General features: G+C 35.4%; 2 protein-coding genes across 5 annotated transcripts in view; one reads left to right on the top strand and one right to left on the bottom strand.

Annotated features, from left to right (window-relative positions):
* clockb (clock circadian regulator b) overlaps positions 1-114 on the top strand; it is an 11,016-nt gene extending 10,902 nt beyond the window's left edge. For all 4 annotated transcript variants that reach the window (XM_059551926.1, XM_059551927.1, XM_059551925.1 and 1 more), the window contains one exon: positions 1-114. This exon is cut by the window's left edge and continues 765 nt beyond it. The gene's annotated coding sequence lies outside the window, so the exon portion shown is untranslated.
* A 1,783-nt stretch (positions 115-1,897) lies between these two features.
* Positions 1,898-15,214, bottom strand: kitb (KIT proto-oncogene, receptor tyrosine kinase b). The gene is made up of 21 exons (XM_059551924.1): positions 15,104-15,214; positions 12,985-13,248; positions 12,264-12,548; positions 11,498-11,637; positions 11,240-11,408; positions 10,802-10,988; positions 9,278-9,393; positions 9,073-9,187; positions 8,650-8,834; positions 7,171-7,277; positions 6,960-7,086; positions 6,194-6,298; positions 5,936-6,046; positions 5,436-5,574; positions 5,282-5,343; positions 5,091-5,191; positions 4,790-4,912; positions 4,265-4,376; positions 4,047-4,146; positions 3,446-3,551; positions 1,898-3,371 (listed from the first exon to the last, which is right to left on the bottom strand). Exons 1-21 carry the CDS (start codon positions 15,156-15,158, stop codon positions 3,213-3,215), a joined length of 2,868 nt encoding a protein of 955 aa, XP_059407907.1. The 5' UTR covers positions 15,159-15,214; the 3' UTR covers positions 1,898-3,212.
* Between the last annotated feature and the right edge of the window lie 1,821 nt (positions 15,215-17,035).

The following is a 17,035-nucleotide window of genomic DNA, read 5'->3' as shown; positions in this document are numbered from 1 at the left end:
TGTATAGTTAGTGTGCTGCATGTATAGATAGTTTGTTCTGGAGGTTATTCTGAGGCATTCGTTTTTTGGGATATCGTTATACCCCTTGTCTCTGACGTACAAAAAAAATACAAAAATGCCCACTTCGTTTTTTTTTTTTGATGCACAACAATCAAATTTGACAGTTTTTAAGCAAATTAGCTCAACTTTGGCACTTAAAAACAATCTACTTTTCAAATTTAGTTGAATGTTCATTTGCTTTTTAGTCATAGTAGTCAACTAAAAAGTTTTTGTGCACCTTTCCCCTGACTTTTAGCACTTACTGTGTTCATACACACTAAAATAGTCCATCCTTCTAAAAATGGTCTTTTAAGTTTGTGTGCGTGGACACATGGTACATGTATTTCTTGCACACCTTGAATAAGCTTTCAAATCCTCATTCATAAATGCTTTGTTCTCCCTCATAATTTTGAGAGCTATGCAAGAAGCCACATTCAGGGCACAGCATTTCTATAGGTGTGACTGTGAGGCCGGTCTGGAGTACTGTGGATCTTTTAAATCCCATTTTCAGGAAAATAATAATTATATCATCCTCTTCCTAGTCTGATTTCCAAAGTTGTAATTCAAACCGAACCAAGGTTATTGTGCAGCTGTAGAGTCTTAAAGTTAAGAGTGATCTTCCTTTTAAGTGTGTGTGTGAGAGATAGAGAGAGAGAGAGAGAATTTAAAGTGCCAGTTATTATGTCAATAATAGTTTGACTCTTCCAGTATTGCTGTGTAGGTTATTACTGTGTGTATTAACCCCAGCGATGGCCAATCAGTTCTTGCGTTGCAGTATCATAGCATTCTAGATGTTCCCCATTGGCTTGTTCGCTATATACCTCAGAAATGGTTTTATATATGAAGTATTCAGAGCGATTTTATTTTCATATGGCAAAATACTTCCTTGTTAAACAGTATTGCTGTGTATAGACCTGTAACACTGTTCAAAGACGAGTTCGAGCTGAAAGGTATATGGAAACTGAAAAGATTTTGATATTGTTGACTTTTTTTAGTTTAAATTCCCACAAAGTAGACGCCCACCTTTCCCCTCATCTGTCCAATTCTCTTTCATAGTGTTGTTGTGCGATTCATAAGATTTTACTGTGTACTGAAACGCTCAATTGTGATGTTGTTACTGAGCCAGTTTTTGGCATAGTGTGTACAATCAAAAATTACTTAAAAATACATTTCCTACCCAAAAAAGCTACTGACAGGTTGAAGCGAGAACTGAACTGATTAGGATGCTGAACATTTTAACCTTCCCTATCCATTTTTTGTTGTTGTTTTTTCTGTATAAAAAAAAAATGAAATGCACTTTCAGAATATGATGGTTATGTGGTTGTAGCCCCAGACATTTGATTAGTGTTTGGCCTGATGAAAATCAGTGGGTTGAGTGAATGATGATTAAAATAATGAATCATCAAAGTAAAATAAACGAGTCTTAAGGTGTTTAACCATAAAATGTGTCCATTTTGTTCATATTGAATTGCTGTGCACTTCAGTACAAAACCATGTTACCGCAAAGAACTGCTTGCAGATCATATTACCTTCAGTGTTCATTTGTAGGAACCATCCTCTGTCAGTCATTTTCCCTCTACAATATTCAATCTTGAAACAAAGCAATCCATGTTATTCACATTCTCTACTAAAATGTCTGCTTCAAGAATTGTTTAAACCACAATTGACTTATTGTGTGACTTATTTAGGTGACTAGATTACATTACTGAATAGAATTGCCAAAATAATTACTTTTACAAACTAGTTTCTGAGTGCTCCTGTTGTCTGTCACTGGCCAGACAATATCTGTTTGTCTGGCCAGTGACAGACAACAGGAGCACTCAGAAACTAGTGTCCCACCCAAAACTTATGCCATTGGTTGAGCTAGTTCAGATTGTCCAAATTAGAAGGGGGGCATTGAAACAAACGCCATTGTACTTTATCAAAACATTGCATAGCTATTAAGGAATTGCACAATTAATTCATACAATAGATCCTTTAGACACTTTCGATTTTTTTATTTTATTTTCATTTTTATTTCATATAAAAAGTCACATCATTCCCTACTGGCCTTTTTCTTCTGACATAACACTCTAAAAGTTTAAAAAATAGCTGACACATTAGATTTTTACAGAGTCAAATCCCATAGTAGTTACTTGTCATTCATTCTTTTTGAGGCCAACATTCCATCCTTCAAACATGGTTTAGTTGGCAGGATTCTTTATGGAATAACTTAGTATAAACTTTGGAATAATTAGCATGTTAATAGCAGATGTCTGATATGTTTATAATCTTTTAAGCATGCTTCGAGAACAAAATCTTATGTTTTACGCCAGCTAATGTAGCCAAGTGGAACATAGTCAGTTATTACAAGAAACAATGTACAATCCAAATATGATTATCTCATATGCACAATAACAAACGTTTAACTTGTGTGTGTGTGTATATATACATATTCAACCGCTCAAATGTTCAATTCCAAAAAACAAAACAAAAAGAATACCAATGTAAACACATCCTAGGTATCTTTTCTCTGCTATTAAATATGACTGTTATACCAGTAAACCTGAAGTTGAGATGGGGATCTCATAGATAAAATAATGCATTATAACATTCACTTAAGTGTTATCACATGCTGAAAACAGTACAGATGCATGAACGAGAACCTTCATTTATTGGTATTAAGTGCTTCAGATAGTCACACATTAAACAGGACTCACCTTGGTTCAATATCATTACCATTTACTGTTCAGTCAAGCTGTTCTTGCAGTTGTTCACCCGGTCAAAGACAAAAGATGTACAATATCATCATCACAGAGTCACTACACCATGATGTCACCAATAGAGCTGGTCATTTGTCTGATGAGGTAACATTAGGTTCTATATCTAAATGCTTGCCTGGCCATGGTAGCTGCTCATGCACTCAAAATACCATGCAGATCAATACCATATAATGGAGCCCTGCTGCATTTAGAAAAATACATTAACAGTTACATGGCTGGACATGCTGTATCTTGAGCAATTTGAAATATAATGGAAGACAAGGCTAATGGAGTTGCTTTGACCAAACAGAGAGCAGGAGGTGCCCTTAAATGCCACAGTTAAAGTTCAAACTTAAATGGAATATAAGGCTTTTAGGTCAAACATATTGAGATAATGGTGATTTTGAGGCAAAACAAAGAACGAGACGTCGTTTATATGCTCTGATGTTCCAGAAAAACATCATTTGTTGCCTGCAGGAGGGGTTGAGTTGAGGCTGTCGAGCTGCCCACAGAACTCAGCCTTTGTGCCCTCTGCAGGTCTGGAGGAACAAACACCTCACAGCTGCCACTAGTGCTGAGATTCAAGTAATCCTGCAAGACAATTACAAACCTGTATTAACTGAAGAAACTGGTTCAATGCAAGCCAAAACTGAGCCGAAACGTACGCGTTTGGTGATTTCCGACAGCAGGAGTTCAGTCCTTTCCACCAGTTTCTTGAAGGTTGGTCTCTTCAGAGGGTCAGCACTCCAACACCATCTCATCACCTCATAACTAAAAAAAAAACATTTACACAAATACCTCAAAAGTTTGGGGTCAGTATTTTTATTTTATTTTTTGCATTCAGCTTGTTATTGTTATACTGAACTATGTTATATATTGAACTTTGAATTCATTAAAGAATACAAAATAAAATGTAGAATGGTTTCGACAAAATGTTTTGCAGTACAATTGTTTCCAACATTGGTAATATCTGATGTTACTTTAGCACCAATTCGGCAATAAGAATGATTTCTGAAGGATCATGTGAAACTAAAGACTGGAGCAAAGTCTGTTTTTGCCACATAACAGAAACTTTTTTCTCACAATTTGGACTTCTCTTGTTATTCTGAGAAAATTGTGAGAGATACAGTAAACTCAGAACAAAAAAAATTGTTCTTGCAATACTAAAAAAAAGTTTACATCGCACAATTTTGACTTTTTTCTCGCATTGCCATTAATATAAAACACTGACTGCAGGCTTTTTATAGAAATGTCAAATTATCTTACACTTCACTTGGGGCAAACTCCGGCTCACTCATTCGGTATCCATCCTGAATCATCTTATAATATGTGGATCCAACTGGAATACCTGGATATGGCGTGTTACCTGCAGGCAGATTTTCATCTTAGAAGACCTTCATAATGAGTCACTTACAGGCACCGTTTAGGAAGTGTACTCTGAATACATCTGATATTTAATAGGCCTGATACCAGCTCATACAGACCCAGAGAGAAGATCTCCCACAATAAGATGCCGTAGGACCAGACGTCACTCTCAAAAGTGTACACACAAGCAAACAGGCTCTCTGGGGACATCCATTTCACCGGTAAACGTGCCTAGAAAGAAAACACAACATTCATGGTCGTTAACAGTGCTTTAACTTTTCTTTTATATTGAGTTATATGTTATTATGCAATATCTTATACACTTAAAGGGATAAATTACATTTGCTCATCATTTCCTCAACACAGAAGATATTCTGAAAGTCCAAGTTTCAGTGTTGTTTTGGACTCCACTGACTTATTATATGAACAAATAGAGCTGAATCATTCTTCAAAATATCTTCTTATTTTGAAGAAAGCCATACAGGTTTGAAATGACAAATGTTTACATTTGGGTTAAACTATTCCTTCAATTTAATGGCTCATTTGCTACATGAAATCTAAACATGCTTAATATATTTGATATGAATAATATATCTCCTGGCAGTAGGTGTGAGTGTGGTAGAGGATAAACAGCACTTGCTCACATTTCCTCTCAGGACGTAGTTGGAATCTCTAGTGATGTCACGTGCCAAACCGAAATCACATATCTTTGCTACTCGACCCTGAGTCAGTAGTACGTTCCTGGCCGCCAGATCTCTGTGGATGCACTTAAAATACATGACAACACAGATATCAGCAATTTATTAGTCAAAAAATATGTTATGAAAGTACCGAGACAAAAAAATCTGTGCTGATTCTGTATGAGAATCCAGAAAGGATAACGTTACAAGGTCTGTTCAACCCACTCTGAAACTTGAGAGGCGAATAAACCTAATACACACTTACATTTTTTGACGTGAGGAAGTCCATGCCTTTAGCCACTTGATATGAGAAGCTGAGTAAATCCTCAGTATCCAAAGAGAGATCGTCTTTATCATCACTCCATTCTGAGAGATACAGATTGAAAAGCATTAAATGATGGATATTGGTGGTAAAAGTGGCTGCATTTTGCTTTTATTCTTTAGAGATGAGTCTACCTGTCTGATTGGATCTCTTCTGATACGACCTCATAGGCATGTATCCATTATCAGTGCCCTCTCTGTGTGTGTGCATGCATATAATAGATAGTGTATTACATTACAAAAACCTAACAAATGACAATCTATGCATATTCACACACACATATCTTACCTCGAAGGCTGAGTTTGGCTGAGCAGATTTTTGTAATATCCATCACCTGTTTTGGAACTGAAAAACGCATCCCGCTTTCTTCTGAGGAAGTTCAACAGGTCGCCATAGCAACAGTATTCTGTGATCACCAGAGTGGGGCCTGTTGGAAAATGTCACTTTAATAATCCTCAAGGAGAGGCAACATTTCTAAGCTGCTCTTTTTGATACAACTACAAGAGATGATCATTTATCCTATGAAGCTCCAACCATGACAAAAGGCACCAAAAAATGGTCTTATATGTTAAAATCAAAGATTTTCTGAAGCCTATAATATAGGCTATATACAATGCTATATTATATGTGCTATATATGTGTGAAAAATAGATCATAGCTACTTTTATTCCACTTTTGTGGTGCATTATAACTCCCCTTCCACTATTCTTGTTTGGAAAATAGCAGCACATTTACCTAACATCTGTTGTGTTGTTTTAACCACTCTTGATTCAGTATTGATCACGTACCTCCTACTGTACAGGCACCAAGCAAATTGACGATGTTTATATGGTTGCCAATGAAGCTCAGAACTTTTAACTCCGACATTAGAGCCTCTTTCTCAGTGGAGTGAGCACTCGCTTTGGGAAAAATCCACAGATACACACACAGAGAGAGATAAATACACATAAACACATTAGATTAAAAACATTAATCTAACTATTTTAAACCCACGTTTTATTTACTGACAACCAGTGATTGGAGTTCTTATAAACGTAAATACTCACGTTTTAGCATTTTTACAGCAACAGTGGTCACTGTGTCAGCTGAGCAAAGTCCATATGCTGTAGCTGCCACCACTTTACCAAATGCTCCAGAGCCGAGGATTTTACCTTCATCATGATAAATAACAAACATTTATATGTTACACTATAGTATAACTATAGTACTGTTATATAGGATTATCTGATTTTGACATGCATAATCATGCAATTTATGGGTCCGGTAAGATTTTTAAAGTCTTTTATACAAACCAGCACTGTTTTTTTTATTTTATAAAAAATACAGTAAAAACAGTAATACTGTGAAATATAATTACAATTTAAAACAACTGTTTTCTATTTTAATATATTTTAAAATGCTATTAATTTCTGATGGCAAAACTGAATTTTCAGAAACATGCTGATTTGCTCAACAAACATTTATTATTATTAATATTATCATCAATGCTGAAAACAGTTGTGTTGATTAATAAGGAAACCAAATACATTTTTCAGGATTCTTTGATGAATAGAAAGCATTTATTTGAAACAAATCTTTTGTAACACAATAAATGTCTTTACTGTCACTTTTGGTTTTTTAATGCATCCTTGCTGAATAATTATTTTTTATTTCTTTAAATGAATTCTTACTGACCCTAAACCTTTGAACAGTGGTGTATGTACAAAATATGTAGTACAACTAGTAAAGCTAGTGGAATTATGAAACAAGCACTTGAGCTGCTTTTACTCCGATTAAATAATGATGTTTAAATTTTTGTGTGTATGCCTTTACCAAAGCGCAGTCTCTCTCGTGGAAACTCCCATTTGGGGTCATAAGGCAGCTGCGTTGGGTCTATGTAGGTATAATTGTTGCCATCAAAACTGTCAATCACTTTCCAATGGATCTCATATTTGGGTTTCTATGGCAGAAAATACAAGTGAAATAAATAAAATGGATGTTGTGCTACTTTATTGTGTTTAGTCAGAGTGTTATGATTTAATACCTGCATGTATTTGTAGAGCAAAACCACCAAAAAGATGCTGAGCAGAACAGCAGTGGACACAACACAGGACAGCAGAGGTGTGAAGAGTTTATGGGGCACTGTTCTCTCTGGGGAGAGAAACACATCTCCAAACATCAATCAATATACACACACCTTCGAAGATATAGAAACATCACATCTGTGTTTAAAACAGCTAGAGAGTAATACTTCTTAATTCACTGTGCCATATTAATAAGGCTAGAGTTGTATGTGAGTGTTTTAAAGCTGTTGTTCAGAGGATTTTAAGAGCTTAGCATCAGTATCAATACCTAATGTGCACACGCTGCACAAAATAATAATCCCTCATATCTGTCAACAAGCTCAGTGTGTGTCTGAGAACATTCAGGGATTATCTGTTACAGCTGTGTGTGTGTGTGTGTGTGTGTGTGTGTGTGTGTGACTACTGCTCCCAAAAACAATGCAAGAATGGCCCACCTTGTTTTGGTAAATCTGGAGAAATTAGCTAATAATTAGCTAAGAGCTAATAAGCTGAGCTAATTATAGACGTTAACTGTACAATCTATTTTATATTGTTTGTGTTTTTTTCTCTTATGTTCACCAAGCCTGAATTGATCTGCCTTAATACAGTTAAAACAATAATAATTTGAAATATTTTTTACAATTGAACTGTTTTCTATTTTAATATATTTTGATATGTAATTTATTTCTGTAATGCAAAGCTGAATTTTCAGCATCATTACTCTAGTCTGGTGTCACATGAAACTTGAGAAATCATTCTAATATGCTGATTTGCTGCTCAAGAAACATTTCTGATTATTATCAATGTTGAAAACATAAAGCTGAACATAAAGTTCAAATGAAAAGCATTTAGTATAAACTGCATTTTTCAAATCTTTATCATTTTTTGTCCAATATAATGTATCCTTTGCTGAATTAAATTACTAATAAAATGATTAGTAAACTATATGCTAATTGAAAAAAAAATAATAAAATTATTCTTTCTTTGAGGTCAAAGGATTGTGTGATGTAACTACATTTCCAATCGTTCTATACATCAAAATAAAGCATCTATTACAGACCTAATGCACATACTCTGCTTTTCATTTTGTTGCATTAGTGCGAAAAAAGCTTCCTGTCTTATCAGTAAGTGAAAAAAATAGGAAAATAAACATGAAATTGCATCCATTTTGTCCCACTAAAATCACTTGAAAACACATCACATTGTTATTATGACTTCTGAACTTGTAAACAGCAGTTTCCCAAAGGAGCTGAAAGCAGCTTTAGGGTTTGGGTAAAGTCTTGGGTAAAACGTCTTCTTTCTGGGCCTGAGGCTGAACTGCTGTGCTACTATGCTGTAACAACATGTGCTATCTTTCTGGACCCTGATTGTTAGTGTTTACTGCTATATTTGTGATTAAGTTTATAAAATAATAAAAATCGAGGGTCTAATATCCTCATTTAGATAGCAGGGAGTCTTACCTCTGATGGAAAAGAGAGTGTAGGCCTGTTCTCCCTGTGTTGTTGCCACACACTCAAGAGTGTGAAATTTTCCTTTGGTGACATTAAGTCGACTTTCCACCTCGCTTCGTCCAAATTCTGGCCCTGACACTGTGACAAAGGTGAACTCCTCATCTGCCTGCGTCGCATTTAACAGGTTGGAGCACCTGTCAGAGTTTATAAATGCTATTTAGAATATTAATTTTTATTATTATTACCATATCTCATTATGTAAGAAACACTTTTCTATTCCAAATGGTTTTGTGGCTTTTTGCAGTCTCGTGAGATCATGACTATGCAATAGTTTGTTTACTCTGGTTCTTACATAACATACAGTACGTTAGAGATTCACTCTATTGTACAGTTGTTGAGTGTAAGTGGCTTATAGTAGTCTGTGAGTCATACCGTGCATGTGGTGGCTCGCAGTAATACCAAGATATTTTTGGGACAGGATATCCTGAAGCAACACACCGCACCTGTCCATCAACAGGCCCCTCCTGGGAAACAATCACTGGTTTACCTAAATGAGAGATTTACTCTATTTATTTAAAGACTGTATTAAAATAAAAAATTTAAGGTAAGTTAAATCCCATCAGTCCTCTGAACTCACATATAACATGGACGGTGAATGACCGATTGACAGATGCATACATGTGATAGGCTGAGAAAGTGTAGATCCCGCCCTCTGATCCATGAACTCGAACCAGCCGTAGTTCACTGATGAACCTGCAACATTCAAACAAACACTATGTCTGAGTACACTTCCTGCAGAAAACACCTAATGGACATGTATGATTGGACATTATAGTTTTTAACATTCTAGTTTTAGGTTAAACCTTAAATAGTTATATAAGGGAAAGTAGGTGATGTATTAGATAATACTTTATTTTAAGGTGTCGCAGTCACATGTTACAATTAAAGTAGTAATAAAAGTAAACTATGTATAGTTCTAACTAACCATAATCCAAATCCTAAGCCTAAACTTAACCCTGTAGTAGGTACATGTTGTTAATTCATATTCCTCAGTACTTATTTGTGTTATTAGACTGTAACAACATCACCTTAAAATAAAGTGTAACCCTTTATAAATGGAAATGGAAATAGTACACACAACATGAGTATAGGAATCATGCACATTTTATATGTAATTCTGTAAAAAGAAACATTATTTACTAACTTACAACCTTAAAAGTCAGATTTATGCAGGTTTTTTATTTATTTTTTATGTATATTTTTGCAACATTTGCATTTGCAACATAAAAGATCTCCAACTGTTTACCCAGTTTATTTATTTATTTATTTTATGAATTTTGTTTTAGTGACTTCACAGGACTAATGTAAATTTAGACTTGTGGTGATAATATGTAAATTTATTTCATATTTGAAAGTAGACCACAACTAGAACCAGTATTTTTTTATTAAAACAATTTTAAATGAATATAAAAGAAAAAAAATTAATTTTCATTGTTGATTTGATAAATTTTATTGTCATTTCTCAGCTTATAGCAAGGCCTGTCAATTAGCAGGATAATTTCTACACTTTTCTTGAAACTGCTAAAAATTATTTTAATAATAAACCACAATATATTTATATTAATATATTAATATGTAAATGTGTGACCAGTCATATATTACATCATTTCAATATAGCAAAAAAATATTAATCAAAATAAAAAACAGAATTTCAGTTTTCTTTTTGATACATTTATGTATTAATAATTTCACAGTTCAGTCGAACAGCAGTTTTGAACAATTTCAAAGTTTTAATTGAAACTATTGAAATTATACTGAACACATAATTTTATATTTATGGCCAATGTCTGCTGTCAAGAAAAATATAAAAATATGTGTTTCTGTATGTTTTCTGTGATGAAATGTCATGTCAGCTGCTCATATACTGGTTTTGTATTATAATATAACAGCTTTAAAGAAACAGTAACATTTGAGGTCCAGCAATAAGATAATGGCAAAATTTTGTATACAAAAACAATGGTGGAGATAGTTTTGTGTGTGTGTGTGTGTGTGTGTGTGCAGGTATGTGTGCAGGTGTGTGTGTGTGTGTGTGTGTGTGTGCAGGTGTGTGCAGGTGTGTGTGTGTGTGTGTGTGTGTGTGTGTGTGTGCAGGTGTGTGTACCTGTACTGCTGGTTGTGTAGTGTAATGACATGTTCAGATGTGTTTTTGAGCTGTTGGTTGTTATAGGTCCAGTAGACTTCTGTGGGTCTGGGGTATGAGGTCATTTCAACGCTGAGGGTCAGACTTTCTCCCTCTCTCACCTCCATCACACTGTCCTCTCCCTCCGTGAGGTTAATGAAACCATGCTCTGCCACACACACACACACACACACACACACAATCATACACAAACACACACGTAACAATGTAAAGTTAAAGTAAAATACGTGCATTTAAGGCCATTTCAACACTCATCATATTGAGTGTTGTTCTTTATCCTATTCATTTTCCTACAAGTGGCCTATCTTACTCTTCTTGCTCTCTGATTTAAGTCAATAATATAGAAAATGTCGGTTTGATACAGCTTCATTTCACATTTTACACATTGCACAATCTTACCGTAAACCTCCAGATTGACAGTTGCCTCAGAGACACCCTTCTCATTCCTCGCAACACAGCGATAGACTCCTGAGTCAGTCATCTTCACAGATTCGATCGACAGTCCTATTGAGAGTTTATATTCTCCAGAACCAGGCAGGATGTTTGATTTGTGGCTGCGATTTGCTATCTAAATCAGGATTGACAATAAAAGTATAGGTTAAGTCGTGTGTTTATAGGAAGTAATGTAAGATTATGCAACAGATGTGTGGATCTAACCGCTTCAGATGGGATACTCCAGCTCAGGCTGATATCATGGTTGATGTTGATGGTGTTACAATTGAGCACAAATTCCTGACCATGGATCAGAACCACATTTTCGATTGTAGATAGGCTGATCATTGGCACTGTCTCTGGAACTGTATTACAAACAGCAAACATACAATAAAGCATATCATTTTATATATATATATATATATATATATATATATATATATATATATATATATATATATATATATATACACAGAAATATATTGTGAAATATTATTACAATTTAAATGACTGTTTTCTATTTTCATTTATTTTAAAATATAATTTATTCCTGTGATGCAAAGCTGAATTTTCAGCATCATTACTCCAGTCTTCAGTGTCACATGGTCCTTCAGAAATCATTCTAATATGCTGAATTGTTGCTTAATTATTATTAATTTTTAATAATGGTTCTTTTTATTATCAATGTTGAAAATAATGTTTGCTTCTTAATATTTTTGCGGAAACTGTAAGGATTCTTTGATGAATAGAAAGTATAATGTTTTTACTCTCACTTTTTAATAAATTTAATGCATCTTTTCTGAATTATATATTATTGAAGAATGTGCGTAACCAAACAATTGCTGTCGCTGTTTTATTTAAATACTATTTTTCCCTGCTATGGAAATCAATAGGTACCAGCAGCTGTTCGTTTAGCCAAGTAAATGATGACAGAAATGTAATTTTTATGGTGAACTATCACTTTAAGAATTATTCTAACACACATACACACCTAGCCGCACCCCCAAGTTATACTGGCTTGATTTCACAGGTTTTTCATCCATCTCTCCTGCACAAACGTAGCAGCCCTCAAAAGCTTTGGAGACATTTCTGATGGTGATCCCTCTCTGAGGGTGTGCGATGTAGGTGAGGCCAGCTGGTAGAGCAGAGCCAGTACAGGGCAGAAGGGACAGGTGATTGACAGCTGGATCTGTTACTAAACAAGGAAGAGTGCCATCCTCTCCTTCCCTCACCAAAATGCCATCCAACATGGAGCGCACAAAAGGGTTCTCCGAATCTGCCAGCAAAAGCGAGAGGGATGGAGAGAGGAGAAAGATGAACAAAGACATACAAATCAAAGGATAATAAGGAATGAAAGCCAAAACTATGTGAGTGCAAGACAAGGGGAGACACATTAAACACTGCAAGGATTTGTGTATGTGGAAATAGTAAGTAAATGAGTGTGTGCAGGAGGTTTATCTCACAATCGACTGTTCAAATACCTGTATCATTCAATGGCAGTTTACAATAATACAAATAACAGAAATTAAACCAGATCCACTCTAAGGTGTGGTTTGCGTACACAGCTTAAAGGACATGCATTTGTGCTTTAACAAAAAACCTATTCACGTTTTAACACTCCTTCAGGAGTGAAGTGTGGGAACTGAGGCTAACGGACAAACAAACCCCTCGGAGACAAAGGGAACTAGGCAAACATGCACATTGAAACCCACCTTTCACATAGATGTAGATGGAGCTCTTCTCTTCTGTTTCTGTGTTTTCACAGGTGTAACGACCCATATGCTGGACCTGTGTGGAGGAGAGGAGGATGAGACTGACTCCATCTTCTTTTAGCCCTCCATCGATTTTCCGACTTTTTTCCCGCATCCATCGCACCTTGCTCATCTCTGCATCATCATGACAACTGAGTTCCAGCTGTCCACCTTTAGGTATCACCAGATGGGTAGCATTGGGAGTGATAACAGGTTTAAACCATCCTGGAATACAAACACACACAAATCAGTTCGCTCGGCATTCAAAGTCAGATCTAATCGACGGCAGCATCTGGTGATCAGTTAACTTAGGAGGGATCAGATTAGGAACACTTAGGAAGGTGAGGAGTTCTTTATCGTAGAAATGGTAAATGTGATAACTCTTTAAAAGCCTGAAACCCACAGATGATGTTATCAAAGCAATACTCAGATCTGAACATTTTAATGATGAAAAACAGAATAAACAACTCCTCCCAAAGTATGTAAACAAGTTCCACAATAAATAAATAAATACATACATACATTTAAAAAGTCCAAATTTTTATTCCAAAAAAGTTATATTTACGTTAATGTAAAAATATTTACCTTAATGTAAAAATATGGATCATAGTTAAATAAATATATATATATATATATATATATATATATTTTTTTTTTTTTTTTTTTTTTTTTGCATGGCGTTCAAAAGTCAGGGGTCAGTAACATGTTTATTGTTTTTGAAAGAAGTTCTATGTGCCCACCTAGGCCGCATATAGTAACACATTAATATTGTGAAATATTATTACAGTTAATATAATTAAATGAAAATAATATAATATATTAAAATAATTGTAATATATTTTAAAGTTGTATTTATTCCTGTGATGGCACAGCCGAATTTGCAACAGCCAGTCTTCAGTGTCAGATGATCCTTTAGAAATCATTCTAATATGCTGTTTTGGCCCAAAATAAACATTTCCTATTGTTTACATTATTAAAAACATTTTTGCTGCATACTATTTTTGTGATACATTTTTGGTCTGAATTTTTCGATGAACAGGAAATTCTAAAGTATAGCATTTATTTGAAATAAAAATATTTTGTAACATTACAATAGTACTTAGTGTCACTTTTGAACAGTGCGTTCTTGCTGAATATAATTCATTTACTATATATTGACACATCTTTCTATTAATCAAAACAGGTTATATTATGATGCGTTCATATTTCAAACAACAAAACTACCTTCTCACATTAACCGCACTATGACTAATCTGTTACTTCACAGTGATTTATGGTCCAGATGAATCAAACGTTACGAAGCGAAATGAATAGGGTTTTCACGGGGTGCATTAGTGACTAATTAGGAAGGCAATTTTTCAGGATAGCCGAAGACTGGATGCCATGTTTCAATCCCTCGCGCGACATTTACTCTCTCTCTCTCTCTCTCTCTCTCACACACACACACACACACTGTAAAAGATGTGCGCCTCCTACGGCATCTGTTGCTTGCAGCTACTGTACGACAATCTCGAGCAGGTAACGGCAAACAAACCGAATAGTTAAGTTAATAACATTTAGTGACACTGCCTGCAACTGTTATTGTATTTCAGTAGTTGTTGTGGTCATTATGCTGCCTTTTATTAGGTTGCTCGTTCAGCTCTGGATTTCTTTGAAGCGACTCTAATTACACGCTAATTAATTATTGACATTGTGCACAACACATTAGCGCGGTGTGTGAGTTAAATACTCCTAATAACTAATAAATCAATAGCTATCCGGCTCAGTGAGTGTATAGATAGCTTAAATAAATCAATTATGTAATTGACATCGCACTACTGTAATTATGGAATAGGCACACTGTAGAGAACAGATGGAAAAAACGTCCTGTAATTCTTAACCGTCATCATCAGCATCTGTCATCAAAACAATTGGATAATTTTTGGGATTTTAGCCTAATCATCTGCTCATAATTAACAGTAGCCTACACATATGGACTGCGTAGCCAACATAATTGGGAAAGAATGCAACATATTTGGAATCAAATAATAAAATACAAGTTTTATTTAATCAGAACAATTGGAATGTTGTATGTTCTTACCTCCAGGTAAGACGAATAAAAGGAGAACTGTGCGTAGAAACCAAACGCGACCCATTCCTTCTGTGTGTGTTCGTGTGTCGGTACATTAGTATTACTGATCCACAACTGACTGTCTTCGAATATCTCCCTCTCTCTCCCTCTCCTCTCTCTCTCTCTCTCTCTCTCTCTCTCTCTCTCTCTCTCTCTCTCTCTCTCTCTCTGGCAGGCCATTTTAATATGTATGCGTTAAAACTCCCTGTATCTGTGTTTTTTGTTAAGAGCTATTTTTTTAATTACTTGTAAGTAATCCAATAGGGTTAGTTTTTTTTTCACCAATAACTATTCAGCTGTTCATTTTTATTTTATTTTATTTTTTTACCAATAATAATTCACTACTGTCAAGGGGGACTAGCAGGAACATTACATGCAGTTTTATTCTTAACTATCCATTAGGTGTACTAGTGCAGTTTCAGTTTAACTAGTCTGTATTATCTATATATCATTTTTACTAGTGCAGGGGTGTCAAACTCAATTCCTGGATTGCCGGAGCCCTGCAGAGTTTTGTTCCAACCCTACTCCAACACACATACTATGTCATTTTCAAAAAGCCTGAAGGACTTGATTAGTTGGATTAGGTGTGTTTAATTAGGATTGAATCTAAACTCAGGCCTCCGGCCCTCCAGGAATTGAGTTGACACCATTGATATATTACTTCTTATAACTGTATTCTTATATCACTTCTTATATCAACTGTAAACACATTTTACTTGCCATTTTACATTATCAAATAAAAATTGCTATACTGCATAGCTCAGATAAATCTTAAATGGGATAGGTTTAAAATGTTTCTAAAAATGGTCCCTTTTCACAGACGTTTTAACATCATTATCATAAATCCTGCAAGGTTTAAATGTTTTAAAAAAATATGTACATTTACAACACCTTACATTGTAATGTGTGTGTATATGTATATATATATATATATATATATTAGGGGTGTAACGGTACGTGTATTCGTACCGGACCGTTTCGGTACAGGGCTTTCGGTACGGTGCACGTGTGTACCGAATGACCGAATGTAAGATTTTGTATGTGGAACATAGGTACATTTTCGTGTTTCCAAACGAACATATTAAGTGGCGGAAGTCTCCACGTTCAGCGCAAATCCCGCCCTGCAGCTGATTCTAACGGCTGTTTCACACCGCAAGCGTGAGCGGTGCGCGAGCAGCGTGTCCGCGCAACTACATCGTCACTGCAGCAGCAGACACTCGCAAGTATTCACACTGGAAGCGTATAAGTACAGCATCACAGCAGCGGCTGCAAAGCGTGATCGGTAGACAGTATAACCATTTCAAACAATGGGTATAATTTTTTCAACATATGTTTTTATAACAATACACCATACTTTCACCCAAAACGATTATTTAAAACATTTAAATGGGTAAATACATATTTGTTGCAAAAATAGACCGGACGCCAAAACCCCCGCTGCTGTTCACGCGACGCTCCTGCTTGACGCTCACGCGCTGCTCCTGGTCCCGGTGTGAATGCACTCATTGATTAACATGGATGCGAGAAAAATATGCGCTGCTCGCACCGCTCACGCTTGCGGTGTGAAACAGGCGTAACTAGGAAAAAAATGACCGTAATTCAAACGCAGCTCCCGTTGGCATTTAAACAGACCTTTGCTCTTAATTCCGATCGGTCCAACGCAATAACGAAATCTGAGCAGGTCTAAAAACTGAAATTGTTGATGCTGCACTTTACACTTTGGAAAAGTTATATATATATTTTAAATATGAGCAGGCCTACAAGCTGGGATTGGTAATGCTTCACTGTAATTATAGTTATTTATTTATATTTTTCATTATATTTTATCATATGATATTGGTTTGAGACTGAGAGTATTTTATTTAGTGGAGAACTTTGCAGCAGTATTTTATTTCTTATTCT

This window comes from Carassius carassius, chromosome 6, assembly GCF_963082965.1.
Source record: "Carassius carassius chromosome 6, fCarCar2.1, whole genome shotgun sequence".
Taxonomy (NCBI): domain Eukaryota; kingdom Metazoa; phylum Chordata; class Actinopteri; order Cypriniformes; family Cyprinidae; genus Carassius; species Carassius carassius.
The sequence above is the reverse complement of the archived record's forward strand: the minus strand, read 5'-3'. Positions and strand labels throughout refer to the sequence as shown.

Coding starts and splice junctions, on each gene's coding strand:
- kitb (XM_059551924.1), bottom strand. CDS start 15,158: ATGGGTCGCGTTTGGTTTCTACGCACAGTTCTCCTTTTATTCGTCTTA. Junction 11,638..12,263: donor TAACTTGGGGGTGCGGCTAG/GTGTGTATGTGT, acceptor TTTGTAATACAG/TTCCAGAGACAGTGCCAATG. Junction 6,047..6,193: donor TGCTGTAAAAATGCTAAAAC/GTGAGTATTTAC, acceptor TTTTTCCCAAAG/CGAGTGCTCACTCCACTGAG.